The sequence below is a fragment of the Mobula hypostoma genome, chromosome 25 (assembly GCF_963921235.1).
Source record: "Mobula hypostoma chromosome 25, sMobHyp1.1, whole genome shotgun sequence".
In the NCBI taxonomy this organism is placed as follows: domain Eukaryota; kingdom Metazoa; phylum Chordata; class Chondrichthyes; order Myliobatiformes; family Myliobatidae; genus Mobula; species Mobula hypostoma.
The window spans coordinates 20,962,192-20,983,208 of NC_086121.1; the positions used below are offsets into that span (position 1 = coordinate 20,962,192).

General features: G+C 37.4%; 1 protein-coding gene across 5 annotated transcripts in view; it reads left to right on the plus strand.

Annotated features, from left to right (window-relative positions):
• Positions 1-21,017, plus strand: part of ubr4 (ubiquitin protein ligase E3 component n-recognin 4) — a 203,153-nt gene that overhangs the window by 15,606 nt on the left and 166,530 nt on the right. For all 5 annotated transcript variants that reach the window (XM_063032895.1, XM_063032894.1, XM_063032896.1 and 2 more), the window contains exons 3-13: positions 192-295; positions 1,517-1,646; positions 1,777-1,916; positions 3,579-3,681; positions 4,472-4,613; positions 6,099-6,223; positions 9,760-9,881; positions 12,068-12,127; positions 12,910-13,100; positions 13,846-13,945; positions 15,824-15,961. In XM_063032895.1, the coding sequence (XP_062888965.1) occupies positions 192-295; positions 1,517-1,646; positions 1,777-1,916; positions 3,579-3,681; positions 4,472-4,613; positions 6,099-6,223; positions 9,760-9,881; positions 12,068-12,127; positions 12,910-13,100; positions 13,846-13,945; positions 15,824-15,961 (1,355 nt within the window). The remainder of the gene's footprint in view (positions 1-191; positions 296-1,516; positions 1,647-1,776; positions 1,917-3,578; positions 3,682-4,471; positions 4,614-6,098; positions 6,224-9,759; positions 9,882-12,067; positions 12,128-12,909; positions 13,101-13,845; positions 13,946-15,823; positions 15,962-21,017) is intronic.

Sequence of the window (21,017 nt, forward strand, 5' to 3'; positions counted from 1 at the left end):
CGAGAGGAGGTCATTTGCCCTATAATGCCTTTGCTGGCTCTGTGAAAGACCTACCCAGTTTGTCCTGTTCAAGCATCTCCTATGTCAAAAGTTTCTAGAAGTTTCCTTTCTGATTAAATTTGTAATTCATAAAATATTTCATGTTTTGAAAACCTTACTTTACTAATTACTGACTTTTCCAACATTTCTAGTTCCTAGGAATCAACTACTATCTGTTGCTGCTGCATGTAAAGTCCTGATAGAATTCTCATTGATGCGTCTTGAGAATCCAGATGAAGCATGTGCTGTTTCGCAGGTAATTGTTTAACACTCAGATTGGTTGTAAATGTAAAAAGTTCTCTGGTGAATATTTATTATCCAATAAAGTTAAATCATTTTTCTAATTTGTCTTCTTGCATGCTTGTATCTAGTTTTCTCATAGGTATCTAGTAAGTAATTGTATTGGTGATGGCTTTATTGCCTTTCTTGGGGATCATCTAGAAAGGTCACCAAGAGTTCAGATCCTATTCCAGGGCTTAAGAATGAAACATGCAATAACACTCATTTGCAGCATTTTTGAGAAGGGAAGGTCTTTTAAACAGACCATTAAATTAAGGCTTTGCCTTTTTTTTTGAATGAACATGCAAGATCTTTTGGAATTTTCTCGGAGGATAATGGAGCTCTTCCTGAGCCCAAACAATAATTAATCATCTGCACCAATAAAGTCAACTGGTTGTTTATTTCACTGCAGTAAGCAGAACCATGCTGTGTGAAATGATCACATTTAAAAAGACTTGATTGTCCTTTAGGATGTCCTGAGTGCATCATAAGATTCAAATAGTTCTAATTATCTGGGGGCATTTTTGATTTATAGATCAAAGAAGGATGGGCGTGTCAGAATGTTTTAAGTATAGATCTTCCTGCAAAAGGAAGTTTCAACAGAAGTTGATAGCATTTTTGTTAAGTATCAAAGAAAAGGAAACTAAAAAGAAGCTACACTTGGTTGGAGATCAGCTATAATCTACTTTCATTGGCTGATAAGGCCCTTTCCCATTCCCATTCTTAGTGCCTTATTTACCTTAAAAAAAAATCCCTCTTCTGCTGCTTTTAGAAGATACCTTAACATTTATGTTTTGCAGTGTTTTTGGCTACTGCCTCAAATCTTTCTTGCTTAGGGCAACCGATTGGTATTTATTGCTATTTTCAGAATGTGTTCATGAATGTACATAAGTGTGTATATACCTTCAGCACATATTTTATATCAACCAACTTCCATAAATTTCAATATTATTTTTCTGAAGTAATAAAAATAAAAAAGCATGGTAATCTTGAAAGGGCTTAACTGAATAGACCTGACGAAGGGTCTCGGCTCGAAACGTCGACTGCACCTCTTCCTAGAGATGCTGCCTGGCCTGCCGTGTTCACCAGCAACTTTTATGTGTGTTAACTGAATAGAAAAGTTCATAAATGTTTTGCTGTAAATGTATGCATTTTTCTACTTTTCAACTTTTATTTTGTTGTCACACTTCTTCCTCAGAAACACTTGATCCTCTTGATCAAGGGCCTTTGCACTGGCTGTAGCCGACTGGACAGGACTGAGATAATTACTTTCACAGCGATGATGAAGTCAGCCAAACTGCCGAAGACAGTAAAGACTCTCTCAGATGGTACGCCTTTGATTGTGAATCTCAGTTCATTTTCTTGTTACTATTACCCAATTTCTACATCATCCTTGGTGCTCAGGGCTTATTGACAGTTTGTTATGCTTAACTTCTATGTATAACTTTCTTTACTTAGTGGAGGATCAGAAAGAGCCTGTCCCTCCATTGACACCGGAACTACGACAAAAGGAGGTGCAAATGAATTTCTTGAACCAATTGACTTCCGTTTTCAACCCAGATGTATCAACCTCATCTGCCCCTCCTCCTGTGGCTCAGGTAAATGAACTCTGCACCTTTTGAGCAAGGCTTTATTAAGAATCATAAATTAATAGGCTATTGTATGACAAAAATCAGATTTTTTTGTAGTGCAATACTGTATTACCAATGAGGAGAGTACCAACAGATACCATGAGAAAATTCTAAGTGATAGGGTGATTCAGAATGCATTTATGTAAAGAAATCTGCCAAACTGTTTCTGACCAAGATTTTTATTTTAGGAAATATGAGTTTTGTTTTTTTAATGTCATAAATGTTGGGGGAACAGCCTTTTTTGAAGCTGTTACAGATGATGTACAGTGTGGCAAGCCCTCTTCTGGATAGGAGTAGAAAGAAACTACAGTGGATTCTGTTAATTGGGCCATCGGTTATTCAGGGCAGCTATTTATTTGGGACAATTCTTAAAAAAACTAATTCAGAAACTAGCCAGGATTCCCTTCATTTATTTGGGAAACTATCCCACTTAATTGAGACAGGAGATTTGCATACAGTTTCTAACTAGAGTCAGTCAGATGACCGTTAGACTACACCGTGCTTAGAGCAAACAGTTTTTAAATAGCTTTTAATCACTGCTAGTTGGCAAGAAATAAGAGGTAAGACAATTCAGAACTGTTTTTCTCACTGTAGTTTATTCAGGCTTGGAGATGCCGTAAATGGCTGGGATTGAGAATGAAATGATTTAATTATTTCAAGTTAGGAACTGCAAAGAATTTGAAGGTATTAACTATCATATTGAACATTATAATGAAAATGAAGATTTGCAGGATGCAATCGTCGAAAGCATTATTCGAGGACAGTCCATTATCTGCTCCAGGTGGTGCGCTGGTTTTTTATGTTTATAATCAATCAAAAGAACACGGCAGCATACATTGGATGAATTCCGCCATCAATAACTTACTAGGAACTAATACAATTTTATAGTACTGTAGTGCTATTAGTATTATAATTTGTTCTGTATTTCATTTAAATACATAATTTGTTACCCTGTTTGACTTTATACCTTTTTAACTGTTTCCATGAAACTTAGGCTAATTGGGTGCAGCTCAATTGGGCCAGAACGTACTGGTCCCGTTGTGTTCCAATTAGCCGGAATCAACTGTATTCTGCTCAATAAACATGTTTTGTCATTCAGTTATATGATGGCTAATTTGTATTTTAATTTTATTCACCTGTCTCTTCAAATTCAGAGTTTTGTAATTCATTTGGGAAGAGCATCATTGGTATATGAGTTACCTGCATTATTCTTTTGAATAATTTGCCCAATTTATTGGAAGTTATTGCTGAATTATTTATGTTGTGATTTAGATTTTACCTACTGGAAGTTGTTTATTAAGTACTCAAGCTCTTTTTTTAAACTGTCAATTTCTGTCAGTTAAGCCTGGATGTGAACCTAGATTAAAGGTGAAAATACATTGATTCTGAACAACTTGGTGAATCCTTCACAAAAATACTTTGTTTTCATCTGGAAAATACGTTCTTTTACCTGGTTCTGCTTTGACCATGTGTAATTGTTTCTGCAAATGTTTAGAACGGGCATATGAAAATATGATATGTAAGATACTATGGTTGACCTGGTGGGGAATGAAACACCTACATAGTCTGGTATGGCTGAACAGCTTGTTTTCTTAATGTGAATTTTGTGCATCTTTTTTAATTGATCAGGCGGATGGAGAAAATGTTGAACAGACAGCAGCAGACCAAGTAACTGTTACTAAGATGAAAAATGCATTTATTGCACAGAATGTATCCAGTTTACAAGCATTGGGTGAGTTTAAGTGTGAAATCCTCATAATGAAGAGAGCTACACTCAGATTTTTTTCTTTAAAGCAAATTGAATCATTCATGTGATAAATATGACCACTGATCTTGTATAAATGTGATAATGTCTAATAAACATCGTATATAGCAGGTTAATTGGGCTCCTCAGCTAAGTAAAAACTGTTTTCAATTGGTTACATAGGAATGAGAGTAGGCCATTTTGATCATTGAATTTGTTTCTGTAAGATTGTGGCTGATTTGTGACCTAGTTTGTCATTAGAGTAAAGATTATGACTTTATCTACATTCATAAAATCAAGGCCAGGAATATAGTTTTTAAATCTGTGATTAAATGATGATTACCTAAATTTAGAATGATGTCTCAACCAACTAAATCAATTGTCTGTCTGTATTTTGTGACCTTGTGTTTGTAAACTTGCTGTTATTTGTGAAATCGTACTTTTGAAGTATCTATGTTTTGAGTCACTAGCTAGAGTTAGATTGTGGGATAGATGCATTTTGACACATGGGTGGAGAAACATGTAGGTAATTTAGTGAAAAGTACAATTGCTAAGGTTAGACTGGAGATAGAAGAGAGTGACTGACAGCTAGTAGCTTAATGGGAACCTATTAGGATTACACTTAAAAGAAAGCTAGTGCAGTAATATATATTTTTTCATTTGGTTTACAGTTCATTTGCTATGCTAGATTTTAATTCTGTATGTAGGTCGTTTGTCTGGTCATTGTATTTAACTCGATGTTAAAAGAAATATGTTGATTTCCCTTGTCATTTTGTAGGAGGCTCTGAGAAGCTGTTACGTGTCTGCTTAAACCTTCCCTACTTCCTGCGATACATCAACCGTTTCCAGGATGCTGTTTCTGCCAACTCCTTTTTCATTATGCCTGCTACAGTTGCAGATGCAACTGCAGTACGAAATGGGTAAGTTACAGATAGTCAAAATTTAACTTGTAGGTGTAACTTTTAACCTTCCTGCAATTGGTTAAAAAGTGTTGCTTGATGTGAAGTACATTAAAGATTATTACTCTTTTGAGATACATAAATCAGAATGAGGTTTAATATCACTGGCATATGTTGAGAAATTTATTTACTTTATGACAGCAGTACAATGAAATGCATGATAAGTATAGAGAAGGAACTGAGTTACATTAAGTTGCATCTAAAAGAAAGCTAGTGCAGTAATACATTTTTTCTCATTTGGTTTACAGTTCATTTGCTATGCTAGATTTTAATTCTGTATGTAGGTTGTTTGTCTGGCCATTGTATTTAACTCGATGTTAAAAGAAATATGTTGATTTTCCTTGTCATTTTGTAGGAGGCACTGAGAGGCTATTAGGTGTCTGCTTAAACCTTCCCTACTTTAATATGTCAATTAAATAGTTATGTTGAAATAAGTAGTGCAGAAAATAGAAATAAAAAAGTAGTGAGGTAGTGTTCATGGGTTCAGTGTCCTTTTAGAAATCGGATGGCAAGTGGAAAGAAGCTGTTCCTGAATGTGCCTTTAAGCTGCTGTACCCGCTTTCCGATGGTAACAGTATGTAAAAAGAGCATGTCCTGGGTGGTGGGGGTCCTTAATGATGGACGCTATCTTCCTAAGCCAGTGCTCCTTGAAGATGTCTTAGATACTATGGAGGCTAGTACCTATGATGGAGCTGACTAATTTTACAAGTTTCTGCAACTCACATTGATCGTGTGTAGTAGCCCCCTCTCTCCACCCCATACCAGATGGTGATGCAGCCAGTCAGAATGTTCTCCATGGTACATTTGTAGAAATTTTCAAGTGTTTTGGTTTACAAACCAAATCTCCTCAAGGTCCTAATGAAATATAGCTGCTGTCTTCTCTTCTTTATAGCTGCATTAATATATTGCGTACAGGTTGGGTCCTTTGAAGATATTGACACCCAGCTACTTGAAATTTCTCATTCTCTCCAATTCTGATCCCCTGAGGATTGGTTTGTGTTCCCTCGTCTTATGCTTTCTGAAGTCCACAGTCAGCTCTTTGGTCTTGCTGATGTTGAATGCAAGGTTGTTGCTGCAATGCCTCTCAACTAACTGGTACATTTCAGTCCTGTATGCATTTCATCACCATCTGAAATTCTGCAAGCACAGTCATGGGTATAGAGAGAGTACAGCAGTGGGCCAAGCACATATCCCTGTGGCATGCCAGTGTTGATTGTCAGCGAGGTGGAGATGTTATTTCCAATCCACTCAGATTGTGGTTTTTTGGTTAGGAAGTCAAGGATCCAGTTGCATAGTGAAGTACTAATTACTAATGAATGGGTCCCGTTCCTTTGTTCTGGTGAAAACTTGGCTGATCTTTGCAAACATTAATGTGTGTTTTTTTAAAATTTCTATTGCACATTGTTTTCTAAATATTTTCTTTTATTACCGTTGCTGTTTCCTCAGATTCCATTCCTTGGTTATTGATGTTACTATGGCACTGGACACACTCTCTCTGCCTGTTCTTGAACCTCTGACCCCTGAAAGACTACAGGATGTAACTGTATTGGCTTTGAGTTGTTTATATGCAGGTCTGTATGAGAACAAATGGAGCACCCTCTCAGAGTCTTGCAATGAATACGTATTTTAAATGTCATAATATGAACTGTGAACTTAGGACTGGGAGGAAAAAGTGCTAAAACTTGTTATTCTTCATCCTTTGACAAGTTGATTACATTGAGCATAGTGGTTATTTTGGTATCTATCCCTTTTGTTCAGTTCTCATTCAAGTTGGAATCGCAGAATAGTTACACACTGAAAGCTGTTTAGTCCATCATATCCATGCCATCTCTTTACCCGAGCAGCTGAACAGTTCCATCACATCTTGCCTTTTTTCTGTAGCTTTCAAGTTTTCCCCCACTATATATTCAACTTCCTCTTGGATATCATAATGGAACACCACACCTGTAGATTCCAACCACACACTGTTTTTAAAAAAAGAAACACTTTATTTTCTCATCACAATTATTTATGTGGTAACCCACACAAAATGCTGGAGAGACTCAGTAGGCCGAGCAGCGTCTATAGAAATGAGTAAATAGTTGATGTTTTGTCCTGAGACCCTTCATCAGGACTGGAAAGGAAGAGAAGAAATGAAGGTAAGAAGGTGAGGGGAGGGGAGGAAGAAGTACAAAGTGGTAGGTGATAGGTGAAACTGGGAAAGGAGGAGGGGGTGAAGTAAAGAGCTGGGAAGTTGGTTGGTAAAAAAGTTAAAGGGCTGGCGAAGGGGGAATCTGATAGGAGAGGACAGCAGACCATGGAAGAAAGGTAAGGGGGAGGAGCACCAGAAAGAGGTGATGGGCAGGTAAGGAGATAAGGTGAGAGAGGAAAACAGGAATGAGGAAGGTGAAAGAGAGGGGTGGGAGGCAATTACCAGAAGTTCAAGAAATCGATGTTTATGTCTTCAGGTTAGAGGCCACCCAGACGGAAATTAAGGTGTTGCTCCTCCAACCTGAGTGTGGCCTCATCGCGGCAGTATAGGAGGCCATGGGCTGACATATGGGAATGGGAAGTAGAATTGAAATGGGTGGCCACCGGGAGATCCCGCGTTTTGTGGCGGACAGAGCGAAGGTGTTTCTATTTGCCTTATACTTGCAACCTCCAATCCTTGACTCCCTATTGACTCTATCCAGATCTCATTATTTTACCGACTTCTGTCAAATCCTCCCCTCAGACTCTTCCTTAAAAGAAAATAATCACATCTTTACCAGTCTATCCTTTTAAGTGAAATTTCTTCTTCCTGGAATTCTTGCGAATCTATTATGGATCCTCTCTGTTGCCTTCATGTCCTCCCTTGTATGATGTGACCAAAGCAGAGCATGGTGAGCCTGCACCAGAGTATTATGAAGGTCTTCCCTTTTGATTGTATGACTACCCTACCTTTTATCCTGTGTCTAAGTAGTTGATGCCCAAAATTACAGCACTGTGTCCTAGGCACATGTATATAGCTAGGATGCCCAAGACATTTGCACAGCGCTGTATTTGTCAACGTGGAGTGGACAGCAAGTTTGTAAATCTGGCGAGAGCAAAGGAAGTTGGGAATGGCGAGAGTGGAGTGTCTCAGGAGGGGTGTGGGGCAGGTGGCAGTGGAGTACGAGGGGTGGAGAGTGACAGGGGTATGGATACATCCAGCTTGAGATGCCAGACAAGGTAATTTGATTCCAAGCAATTGATTTATTGATCATTACAGAATGTTTCTCTAGTGCTTTCCATTCCCTCCACTCTCCCTCTTTTCCCAATGATTCCCCTCACTTTGCCCCCTTCCCACTCTCAGTTCACAATAGAGCTGCATATCAGAAACAGGTACAGTGCAATGCATAAAATTACTTCAGTACTATGCGAAAGTTTTAGACACCCAAGCTATATACAGTATGTGTCTGACATTTTTGCACAGTACTGTATGTATGCCTTATTAACTGCTTTCTCAATCTCTCTTGCCATTTTTAATGACATGCACCCATATATCCTGTTTCTGCATGCATTTTAGAACAGTTCCCTTATGCTAAAAGCTCCTCATTTTCACTACCAAAATGCATCAACTAGTCTTTCTTTGCGTTTCACCAAATCTGTTTTTAATGTTGGTCTATTCTGCCAGCCTTGTTATATCCTTCTGTAGTTTATCAATATTCTCTGCAATTTACCAAATGGTTGTGTCATCTGCAAATCTGGGTATTGTGGCTTGTGTTCTTTAGTCTTGTAATGTAGACCAAAAAAAAACCGTGACCCTGGCTCCAATCCATGTTTCTTCATCTTCCAATCAGCAATAAAGCAGGATTCCAACATGATCCTTTCCGTTACTTAGCCAACTTCGTGTTCGTGCTTACAATGCCCTTTTCATGGCGTGAGCTTCGGCTTGGATGATAACCTGTTATGCTGCACAAAAAAAACCCCCACCACATCAACTGCATTGTCGTCATGAAAAAAAATGATCAGACAAGATCATTGTTGCCATGATGTCATGCAGACTTACCTTAATTTATTTTCCTCCAGGTGGCTATTAATAAAATATCCAATTAATATTTCTAAATGCTTTCCCATTACTGTGATTAAACTGGCAAGCTTGTAATACTTGTCATTCTTAAGTTCTCTGATACACATCCCATGTCGGAAGTTTGTTGAAAGATTATGGTCAATTAGCTCATTATTTATTCCTGTACTTGCCTCAAAATTCTTGCCATTATTGATGCTTTTTAAAAAAATTTTTAGTTTACAACCTAGTACATTGACTGTCTTATTTGGAATAGTTTTGCATTATATTCAGGGTATTTCATCTTCAAACCAACATGTAATTGCATTTGTCACATTGTTGGCTAGAAGGGCTATTTTATTGAAATGGAAAGGTACCTCTGTCTCTACATTAATTCAATGGTTTTATCAAGAAATGTTATGTCTTAGCCTGGGAAAAATTAGAAGTAGAACTTTTGATCCTCGATTCGATTTTGAGAGAAGATGGGGCTCTTTTGCCAAATATTATCATTTAATTTGAATTAATTTATATGGTTTCCTTCCAATCTTATTTTATATAAATGTGAATTGGCGGTTGATGATTTTTCTTCTTTATTTATATTTATATATAGATGATTGTAAGATGTATTGCTCTGGGAGTTGGTTGCTAATGTTTTTTTCTCTCTTTTTCTTTTTCTTTCTCGTAGTTACTGGGGGATTTTTTTCTTTTAGTAGTTGGGGTTCTCTTTTTCCTTTTTCATTATTATATATTCTTTTTGATAAGTTTTTTTCTCCAGCTTTATTAACTGTGTGTGTGTGTGTGTGTGTGTGTATATGTGTATATATATATATATATATATATATATATATATATAATATCAATTTGCTGAAATCTTGTAGCATTTTCAAGCTGCAGAAGATTATGTATCAATAAAAAGATTTTAAAAATGAAAAAATTGTTAACATTCCTAAGTTTTTCCTTTTTCTCATTAAATACAAATTATTTTTTAATTGAAGCTTTGGTTTTGAAAGCTCATAATGTTACATTCTGAACTCATAATCTAAACCAGATATTAAAGTTGATAGTTTTAAAGTAGCTAATTTCCGGTTGCTCTTTCACTAGGAGTGAGTGTTGCAACATGCATGGCTATTCTACATGTAGGCAGCAGCTTGCAAGTTCGATCAGGGTCGACCAGTAAAGATGAAGACTATGAAAATGACGCAGCCACAATCGTACAGAAATGTGTAAGTGTTTTATGACTAGCTAAATTTTAATGTGTTGCATAACACAATGGAATAATTTAACTTACTTTCTTTTATTAATCTTTTTATTGATTTAAGAAAAGCATAAATACAATCAAAAGAATTAGTTCAAATATATCAGTAACAATATAAACCAAGATTAAGATGGACATTGTCAAAATTATAGATATTGTTAAACTAGTATAAAATACATAATTAAAAAAAAATGAAAATAACAATTCTCCTCTTACCAGTTTATGAAGAGAAAGGAAGAAAACATTGGGTTTTAAATGAAAAGAAAAAAAACCCCACTACACTATATATAAAAAAACAAAACAAAGGGACTGGGCAGTCCATTTTGAGGATACGACGAAAAAAGAAAGAAAAAGACTTTCTGATCAAATCTAAAACTTTGGGGGAAAAAGATTGAAAGAGTAGTAAATCAAATTAAATGAAAATGTCGCCATATTTGCTCAAATTTAAAGGATGTATCAAATATCCAACCTTTTATTTTCTCTAAACTTAAACAGGACATAATGAAGGAGAGCCAATAAAAGACTGTAAGTGGATTAGAATCTTTCCACTTCAATAAAATGGCTCTCCTAGCCAGTAACGTCGAAAAGGCTATCATACGTTGAGCGGAAACAAGAATATTTCCTGCTTCCGATGGGATAATCCGAAAAATTGCCGTAAGCAAATTAGGTTGTAAATCCATATCCAAAACTTTTGATAGTGTTTTAAAAACAGCTCTCCAAAAGTTATCTAGCTTTATACAAGACCAATACATATGAGTTAAAGTGGCCAGCTCAGTATTACATCTGTCACAAATAGGATTAATATTAGAGAAAATGCATGCTAGTTTATCCTTTGACATATGGGCCCAATGCACTACCTTGAACTGTATCAAGGAATGACGGGCACAAATAGATAAGTTGTTAACCGAATGAAAAATTTTACTCCATTGATCATCTGAAAATGACTCTTGAAGTTACAATTAATTTTATCATTAGATACCATTTGTAAACTCAATAACCATTTATAGATTATAGCTATCAACCTTTTTTGAAATGGTTTAAACTGAAAGAGAACATCTGTCATATTAGGTGGATAAGCAGAAGGGTAATTTGGTAACAAACCACGTAAAAAAAATTCCTAATTTGTAAATATCTAAAAAGGTGTACATTAGATAAATCATATTTATCCACTAACTGAGAAAAAGACATTAAGCGGTCTCCTAAAAACAAATCTGAAAAAGTTATTATTCCCTTGGTTTTCCAAATTTAATGTTTTTGGTTTCTTGGTGAGAGTATTACTTGGGTAAAAATTGAATGTGTTACCATGGAAGTGGCTGGGCAAGGATAGTTCTCAACCTTGGAATATGTTCAAGGCAATTCCAATTATGCAGAGGATACTTAATTATATGCATTTTGTATGCATTTGAGTCTTCATTGACTGAGACAGGGCCTGTGGTTAAGGAGGACTTGCTTTTGCTCCTCTATGGGTTGGAAGGTGATTGAGGTAATTTTGGGAAGTATAGACACTTGGGACAGTAGACAGTGATGGGCCAGACATGTTGGTATGTTGTGAGGTGAACATTGTTTGCTGTTGAGACTGTCATCATGAGGGCTATTATGTTTGAGTTCTGATTCCCATGGATTCTTAGAAGGCACTCCCTTAAGGAAATTTTAGAGCATCCTTGAATCGTTGAGTGCATTGTTACTTTATAGTTTTTGTTTCTTGAAGATGTAAAGAAATTTTTTTTGTGTGCCTGTCCTGTTCAATTAGTTAAAGGCAGTTCTTTTGTCTGTGTTATATCAGCTACACTGAAACTGCTGCAAACTAACTTTGCATAGTTATACTATTAACTGGGTCTGAGCAAGTCAAAAGGATTAAAGAAGTGTGATTAAAGACACCCCCTGAACTTCCCTAACTGACAGTTTCAGATCTTGATCATCTTGATTTAGTTCAGGACCATTCAGATTGTTAATTAATATACATCACAGCACAACTGCTGGTTATGTGGTTAATTACAATTTTGCTATGAGCCTTAAAACTGAAGCTATCAATTTTCTTGCCATTTTCCTGCGCTTTCTCCATATTCTACTATGCGGTACAATATAGCTGTACTTAAGGTATTTCATGGACTGCTTGAGTGTGCTACTAAATTAATGTTCTATTTGTTATTGCAGTTGGAAATTTATGACATGATTGGCCAAGCTATTAACAACTCACGACGTGCAGGTGGAGAGGTAAGGTTTATGCAATATGTTTCCCAGCAGGGATTTTATAAGATGTGTTCATGAAAATCTAATTGCAGAAAAGCTGGAGATTGGAATACCTGTCTTTATTTTTTGACTTCAAAATAATATAAAGGGCCATGAATTCTATGTCAGTAAATAAACGTTTTGATGACTGCTCATGTTGGTCCTGATTGCAAGCTCAGTGTCACAGGTTGGATGCAGAATCGAAGTGATGTGGGCTCGGTAACAGTGTGTGGTTGGGAACTTCAAAAGACTTGCTGAATAGCAATCTACACCCGTACCCATTTCATCATTGTCTTTTGCACTCAGGTTTCACTATGATTAATGATGAGAATGTTCAAGGAGACAAAGAAGAGCATCCCCTGTCTGTCTATTTGATATTTCTTGGCTATCAAGTTATTAATTTTAGCCTCTGTGTAGATGACTACAGTGGAGGAGACCACTTCATTCTTGTGATTTTTTTTTAACTAGTTTCTAGTTAAACTGAAGTTTAGGTTGTTTTACTGAGAGAAGCATATAGGATGGGAAGGATATTATATAGTAACTGTCAATATATAGGAAAAACTTCATAGCATTATTTGCAATTAATCTTTACTGAAAGATGTCCTTTGATATGGAGTAGCTTAAAGATGTGAATGAAACTAATGAAATAAATGTTGCCTGAAATAATTAAAGCATATATTTAGATCTAATTTTGATTTTTTTGAAAGCAAAATGTTGAAAATATTTCAACTAATGCCACATAATTTTCTTTTGCACTTTCTCTCCAGCATTATCAAAACTTTCAATTACTGGGAGCTTGGTGCCTTCTGAATAGCCTCTACTTGATCCTGAATCTCAGTCCTTCAGCACTGGCTGACAAGGGAAAAGAGAAAGATCCACTGGCTGCTCTTCGAGTCCGTGATATTGCCGCACGTGCGAAAGAAGGAGCTGGGTCTCCCAAATTAGCCCCAGTTAAAGGGTCAGTGAAGAATCTGTAAACAATGTTTTAGAATTTCTTGAAATTGGTTGGATTGTGCAATAATCTCCTACAGTCTTGTATCCAGTCGGAACAATAATTTGGTATTCATTTTGGAGTTATATTTTTCTCATTTCCAACTAGAGACAGTAAATTCTGAAAATTCAAAGCATTGGTTCTTCAACAAAGATTATATTTACTAATTTATATTTCAGTTGCTGAATGAAGAGCTTTTTGTTTTTATCTCAGATTCCCAGTAGTTCATACAAGTTTGTATTTATTTCTGGAACTAAACAGCAAAGAGGCACTGGTATACTTATTCATTCAGTCCTAAAGATGTGTGTTGGCCCGAAATGAAGACTATCAATCCATTTTCATTGATGCTCCTTAGTTCCTCCAGCATTTTGTGTATGTTGCTTTAGATTTCCAGCATCTGCAGACTTTCTTGTCTTTTGTATTAATTTTTCCGTTGCTTTGAGGTTTATGAAGTAGAATTACTATCCAGAGAGGATCTGATCATAAGGCTTCTACCTGCTAGTTACAAAGTGGGACTGAGAGAGATGATGCAGAGCCCCACCTTGTGAACTCACAGTGGCTCCTGAGAGGAAATGATTGCAAAATGTAGCAACTAAAAGAGCTTTTACTGCACTTTATGTGTTGTGTCTAGCCGATTTGCCTGGTATTTAAATGGCTGCCCACTGGTATTCAGTAAAAATGGTTGATATTACTTTGATATTCTTTCTTTCAGACACCAAGGATTTGGCATTCTGTCTGTGGTTCTTGCAAATCATGCTATCAAACTGTTGACATCACTTTTTCAGGATCTACAAGTAGAGGCCCTTTACCAGGTAAACTCCCGAGTTTAGTATACAGAGTCAATTTAGTAAATAGGCACATAAGGAAAACCCAGACAGGTTTTGGGATTTGGATTCTTCAGAGGAATGTGCATTTTTTTAAAAAAGTGAAGCGTGATGGATTGTGTGTGCCAAAAAAAATGCTAAATGGAACCAGAAAAGAAAAATTTGAATTTGGAATATTTTCCTTGGATCATTGGCATATTTCAAAATGCTACTTTTGAATCATAGTCTCTATTGTGGTATTGGTAATATTGGAGCCAGTGGTGTTATCCAGAAGGTTCTGTAGAAGTCAGGAATAAGGCACAAATTTTATGGTTACTTCTGTTTCATTTGATGTTCATAATTAAGGAATAACAGAAAAACCCAGCAGCAGGTAACTAACTCACTCTACTGTAAGAAGGAAAAAGAGAACAAAGAAGGAACAAAGAACCTGGCCTCAGGGTGGAGCTTTATACTGAAAACTGGCTGAAACTGGATAGAGAAGGGAATTCTTCAGGACACATGCCAGTGATAATAAACCTGGATTCTGATTCTGAGGCAACAAGGACAGGTTGCGATTTACTTGTGCTGCCATGACACAGGCATACAAAGAAACTACAAAAAATACAGAACCAGTTATACTGAAAATCTACTGAACATTTGCAGACAAACAGGCAAATTATACAAATGTAAGCAAGCATAATGACATTTAAACTACAAGGAAAATAACACTTTGTGTATCCTAATCCATCAAAGGTCACAGATAATATTCTAATAACATTTCAGTGTGTTTGTTTATCGGATAAATTTTGGTTCAAGACATTGGATTGAACTTTCCTGTTGTCACTTCAAATATCCAAAAAAAGAGAGACTTAGGAGAATGGGCAAATAAGTGGCAAATGAAATACAATGTTGGAAAGTGTATGGTCATGCACTTTGGTGGAAGAAATAAATGGGCAGACTATTATTTAGATGGAGAGAGAATTCAAAATGCAGAGATGCAAAGGGACTTGGGAGTCCTTGTGCAAGATACCCTAAAGGTTAACCTCCAGGTTGAGTCGGTTCTGAAGAAGGCAAATGTTAAAGGTCTGAACAGATTAGATAAGGCAAAGTTATTTCCCGTGGTAGGGGATTCTAGGACAAGAAGGCACGACTTCAGGATTGAAGGACGTCCATTTGGAACTGAGATGCGGAGAAATTATTTTAGTCAGAGGCTGGTAAATCTGTGGGATTTGTTGCCACGAGTGGCTGTGGAGGCCAAGTCATTGAGTGTATTTAAGGCAGAGATAGATAGGTTCTTGATTAGCCAGTGCATCAAAGGGTTTGGGATGAAGGCAGGGGAGTGGGGATGACTGGAAGAATTGGATCAGCCCATGATTGAATGATGGAGCAGACTTGATGAGTCGAATGGCCTACTTCTGCTCCTATATCTTCTGGATCATTTAGATTTACCATAGAGGGCAGTTGGGACAATGGTTTAAGGCAGGGGTGGCCAACCTTTTACATTCCATGCGTCAATTTTTTCACGCACGAGTTCAGATGCGATTTTTTTTTCCACGCACGAGTTTTATATTAACATATTTTTACAAGAATTGAATGGGGTTACAAGAGTTGTATGGCACATCTGAACTCGTGAGTGAAGAAATTGACGCATGGAATGTAAAAGGTTGGCCACCCCTGGTTTAAGGTCTCATCCAGAGATCGCACTGCTGATGTTGAACAAACTAAATATTAGCCTAAATTGTGTGTTTACATTTACTCAAAATTTCTACCACACTAAACCCCAGGGGTATGCACATATAAAAAAGCTCGGTGATTTGTTAATTATGTGTTATTCAAGTTATTATTATGGGTCAGTTTTTAATAACGGATTACCTTTGGTTTTAACAGGGCCGGAGAAGCGATGGTCCACCTGCAGAGCTTAATATCATGGCACAGAGCTCCTCCATTCAGCGTGTACAGAGATTAATTGAATCTGTTCCTCTCACAAACTTGCTTTTCACACTTTTGTCAACATCTTACAGAAAGGTAACCTCTTATATAACAGTCCACAATGATGTTCAAATGATTGTGATGTCTATGCTGATCCTTGGCTGAGTCAGTTCAAATGCAACCTTGCTGATGTGCTCCTGCCCTAAATCTCAAGATCATGCTAAAACAAATATTATCACCTTCCTCCCCGTAGACACTCTCTTGGTTTCCAATATTTATCTAGATTCCTAATTCTAAGGTCTCAACCATTCTGTAATTCTTGTGAGGTCAGTGATTCAAGCGAAACAAATATGATCCATGATTCAGATTTGTTCACACTAATGTGCACTGGTATGAAAGCAATGTTTACTAATACTGAAACAGTTGTAAGGTCATATTACCCAGTTTCTGTGCTGGGCAGAATAGTATTTAACAGCAATCATGGTAATCAGGATTAAAATTTTTAATGTACAATGGATTCCAGTTAGTTGAGATACATCAGGACCAGTACTTTTTGGTTCAATTAAGAGGCTGCCCCAATTCGCTGAAGTTTCATGGAAATAGTTGAAAAGGTATTTTTAAGAAAAAAGACAAACTACCATTTAAATGAGTAACTAATTATGTACTTAAATGAAATACAGAACAAATTAGAGCATCACTAATACAGTACTATAAAACTCTATTAGTTCCTAGTAGTTATTGACAGAGGAATTCATCCAGAGTACGCTGCCGAGTTCTTTGAATTTACTGTAAATAATCAAAATCTGTACAGACACCTAGTGCAGGTGTGGACTGCCTTCATAAATGCTTTCAACAATTGCATCCTTCAAATCTTCATTTTTATTGTAACATTCAAGGTGATTGTTGATACCTTTAACTTCTTTGTAGTTTCTAACTTTCTGAAGTAGTGAAATCGTGTAATTTTCACTCCCAGCCTTTTTCGTCATTTCCAGTCCTGAATGCTTAAAACCGCAGTGAACAAAACAGTTCTGAATTGTCTTGCTGCTTATTTCTTTCACCAACTATGAGCTGAGCACAAACATGGAACTGATGCTATATCATAACTGTTTGCTCTAAGCGTGTTGTAGTAACTAACAGCTATGTAATTGCATGCTTCTGACGCTAGTTAGAAACTATTCTGCACAGTCTCCTGTCCCAATTAAGTGGCAATGTCCCAAATAAACAAAGGGAGTCCCAGGTATTTTGATTCGTATTTGTTCTGTAAGAGTTGTCCCAAATAAGCGGTTACCTCAATTAACCGATGGCTGAATTAACTGGAACCCAATGTATTTTGGCCAAGACTGATAGGATACTTTTCTGCATATGAATGAAGCTTTAAGTTGGGCTTCAGCCTGTGTTCACCTCTATAATTCAAAGCCCAGTGTTTAGGAGCAAAGTAGCAGTGGTATGTCTTTGTTTTAAGAGCGCTGTTTGGTTTTCAACTGCCAAAAGGTTTTGCCTTGTTCATTCTAAAACCACAAGCAGAAATAAGCTAGAATAACCAAGCCAACAGTTTACTGCTGACAGTTACCAGTAATTTCTTTCTTAGTGTTTCCACAAAATTGAATTGTTCTGTGAAGTTGGCCTTTGTCTAAATATTTCTTTCTCTTTTGATCACCAAATAACAGTAAATTATATTCCCACAATTTGTGATGGTAAATGTGTCAGGGTTTCAAATTTTGTTTTTCTCCCCGTCTTTGAGGCATTAGATTCATCTCTTACCAACGTGTTTTTAAAATGTTTATTTGTATATTCCTTCACTGTGAGAGTAGTATTTGAATAAAATGTTTCACCTAAGTCTTTTTCTGTGTTAACGATGATCCTGAAAAACAGCTGTTTTCGTGTTCACTTTAAATACTCAGATCTTCTAAGTTCTCTTTTAAAAAAAATTTCTGCCACTATTTTCTTCTTCAGTAGAAATATTTATCTCAAATACAGTATAACAATAGTTTAAAAGTTGTGATCTTATTGGTGAATCAACACTGGATCCCCTCTGTGAGTTCAGTGTTCTTTATTTATTGGGACAACAAAAAACTGTACTTGCTACTCTGACTCCTGATTGATCATTGTTACTGTACTGTTCCTGAATAGGCTACTTCATTTTTTTTAAAAAGGGCTGTACATACTGAGAACAATATAACCAGTCAGAGAAGAGACCATTAAGTAAACCCTCAGTCAGTCATCTCACAATGACATGGCTGAGAGATTGAAATTAAGTTAATGCAGAGTTTATATGCAACTATCATCACCCACTTCATTCCTCAGGAGATTTCACACTCTGAATAGATTGGTTTTTCTGTTTTTTTTTACAGTCCCATTTCTCCTTTTTAAAATTATATTATAAAAGTTGTCTTTGAGTCCTTGGATGTTACTCCTTACTCACATTCTTTAATTATATTTCACTTTTCTGATTTTCCTTTCCACAGGATGACATTTTCAATGTATTGGCAATGCTTTTGATTTTAGTGAACTCACCTATTTTTGTGCTTTTAACAGATTCTGGAGCCCTACTTAATCTCTCTGACTCAATCTGTGGAAACAGTCTACCTACTGACTGGATCTCTCTCTGTCTCCAAATTTGGAAACAGTACATATACTGACTCGATATCTCTGTCTGCATATCTGGAGACAGTCTATCTATTGACTCGATCTCTGGCTCCATCTCTGGAGACAGTTTATCTAGGATGCAAACCATGGGCACCTATATGGGTCCCAGCTACGCCTGCCTTTTCATCAGCGACTTGGAACAGTCATTGTTCCATCCTACACCGGCATCGCTCTTCAACTCTTCCTAAACTACACTGATGACTGCATTGATGCTGCTTCCTGCACCCATGCTGAGTTTGTCAATTTCATCAACTTTGCCTCCAGCATCAGAATCAGGTTTATTTTCACCGGCAGGTGTCACGGAATTTGTTAACTTAGCAGTAGCAGTTCATGCAATACATGATAAGATAGAGAGAAAAAATAAATAAATAACCAAGTAAATCAAATACAATAAGAGTGTGTGTGTGTGTGTGTGTGTGTATATATATATGATTAAAAATAGTGCAAAAACAGAAGTAACAATCTCTGGAGACAGTCTATCTACTGATATCTTTTATAAACCCACTGACTCTCACAACTATCTGGACTACCTCTTCCCACCCTGTCACTTGTAAAAATGCCATCCCCTTCTCTGTTTCTTTATCTCTGCCGCATCTGTTCTCAGGATGAGGCTTTTCATTCCAGCACAACTGAGGTGTCTTCCTCCTTCAAAGATCTTGCTTTCCGCCACTATCAACGCTGCGCTCACCTACATCTCTTTCATTTCGGGCACACCTGCCCTCACCCCATCCTCCCACTGCCATACTAAGGATAGAGTTCCTTTTGTTCTCACCTATGATCCACTAGCTTCTGCATCCAGCATATAATTCTCTGTATCTTTTGCCATCTCAAACAGGATCCCATTACCAAGTACATCTTTCCCTATCCCCACTTTCTGCTTTCTGCAGGGATCTCGTCCTATGCAACTCCCTTGTCTATTTGTCCCTCCCCACTGATCTCATTCCTGGCACTTATCCTTGCAAGTGAAACAAATACCTACACCTCCTCCCTCACTATTTAGGAACCCAAACAGTCCTAGGTGAGCTGACATTTCATCTTCGAGTCTTTTGGGGTCACCTACTGTATCTGGTGCTCCTGGAGTGGCTTCTCGTATATCGGTGAGACCTGGTGTAGATCGGGAGACCGCTTTGCCGGGCACCTTTGCTCCGTCCACCATAAAAGTGGGACCTACTGGTGACCACCCTTTTCAATTTTATTTCTCCTTCCCATTCTGACATGTCAGTCCATGGCCTCCTCTATTGTCATGATGAAGTTGCACTCAGTTTGGATAAGCAGCATTTTATATTCCCTCTGGGCAGCCTCCAACCTAATGGCATGAACACTGATCTCTCGAACTTCTGGTAATTCCCCTCCCCTTAACTACTCCCCATTCCTGTTTCCCCCGTCACCTTATTTCCTTACCTGCCCGTCACCCTTTCCCGGTGCTCCTTCCCCTTCCCTTTCTTCCATGGTCCTCTGTCCACTTCTATCAAATTCCTCCTTCTCCAGCCCTTTATCTCTTTCACCAGTCAACTTCCCAGCTCTTTACTTCACCTCCTCCCTCTCTCCCGGTTTCACTGATCACCTACCACCTTGTACTTCTTCCTCCTCCCCCCCCCCCACCTTCTTATCCTGGCTTCTCCCCTTCTTTTCCAGTTCTGAAGAAGGGTCTTAGCCTGAAATATTGACTGTTTACTCTTTTCCGTAAATGCTGCCTGACCTGCTGAGTTCCTCCAGCATTCTGTGTGTGTGTGTTGCCCTGTTCCTTAAACCTAATCAGTGCATACTCAGGAAACAAAATGGACCCACCTGAGTAAACATTTTTTGGTTACTCTCTTTATCTCTTGTTTCTATTTAAGGATCAACTTTCTCCCCTTGCATCTTCAGTGGCTGACTGTTTCTCAGCAGACTTTTCATTACCACCTCACTGGCAACAGCCTACACACCATCAATGACATGTATACAGAAAGGTGTCAGATAAAGGCCAGTAACATCATAACAGTTCCACCCACCCTGCTCATATACTGTTGATCCCATTCCCATAAGAGGAGGAGGATACAAAGCATCCATGACAGGATCACCAGACTCGTACACAGTTACATTCCCCAAGTTGTAAGGCTGATCAGCACCTCTACCAACTAACCTACCCCATCACTTAATCATTTTCTTTCAGAGTCACCATTTGCAAGACATTCCTATGCCTGGTGTCACTTTATGGACGTACAATCAATCTCTGTATTCATATTTATTGTTTTTTTAAAATTATTGTGTTCTTTATTTTTGTGTGTGTTTTTTTTTTGTGTTGCATCGGATCCGGAGAAACATTTATTGCATTCTCTTTTACACTTGTGTACTGGAAATGGCATTAAACAATCTTAAATCTTTCTTGAAGCTTATTTAAGTCAATATTTACTGAATTTTCTTTATCTATCCAGTCACTAACTTTTCTGAACTGCTTCATTCTCTTGGGGAATGATATCTTCAACCATCTAAGCTGAAAGAGGCGCTGTTGTGCTCTTTTCGCTAT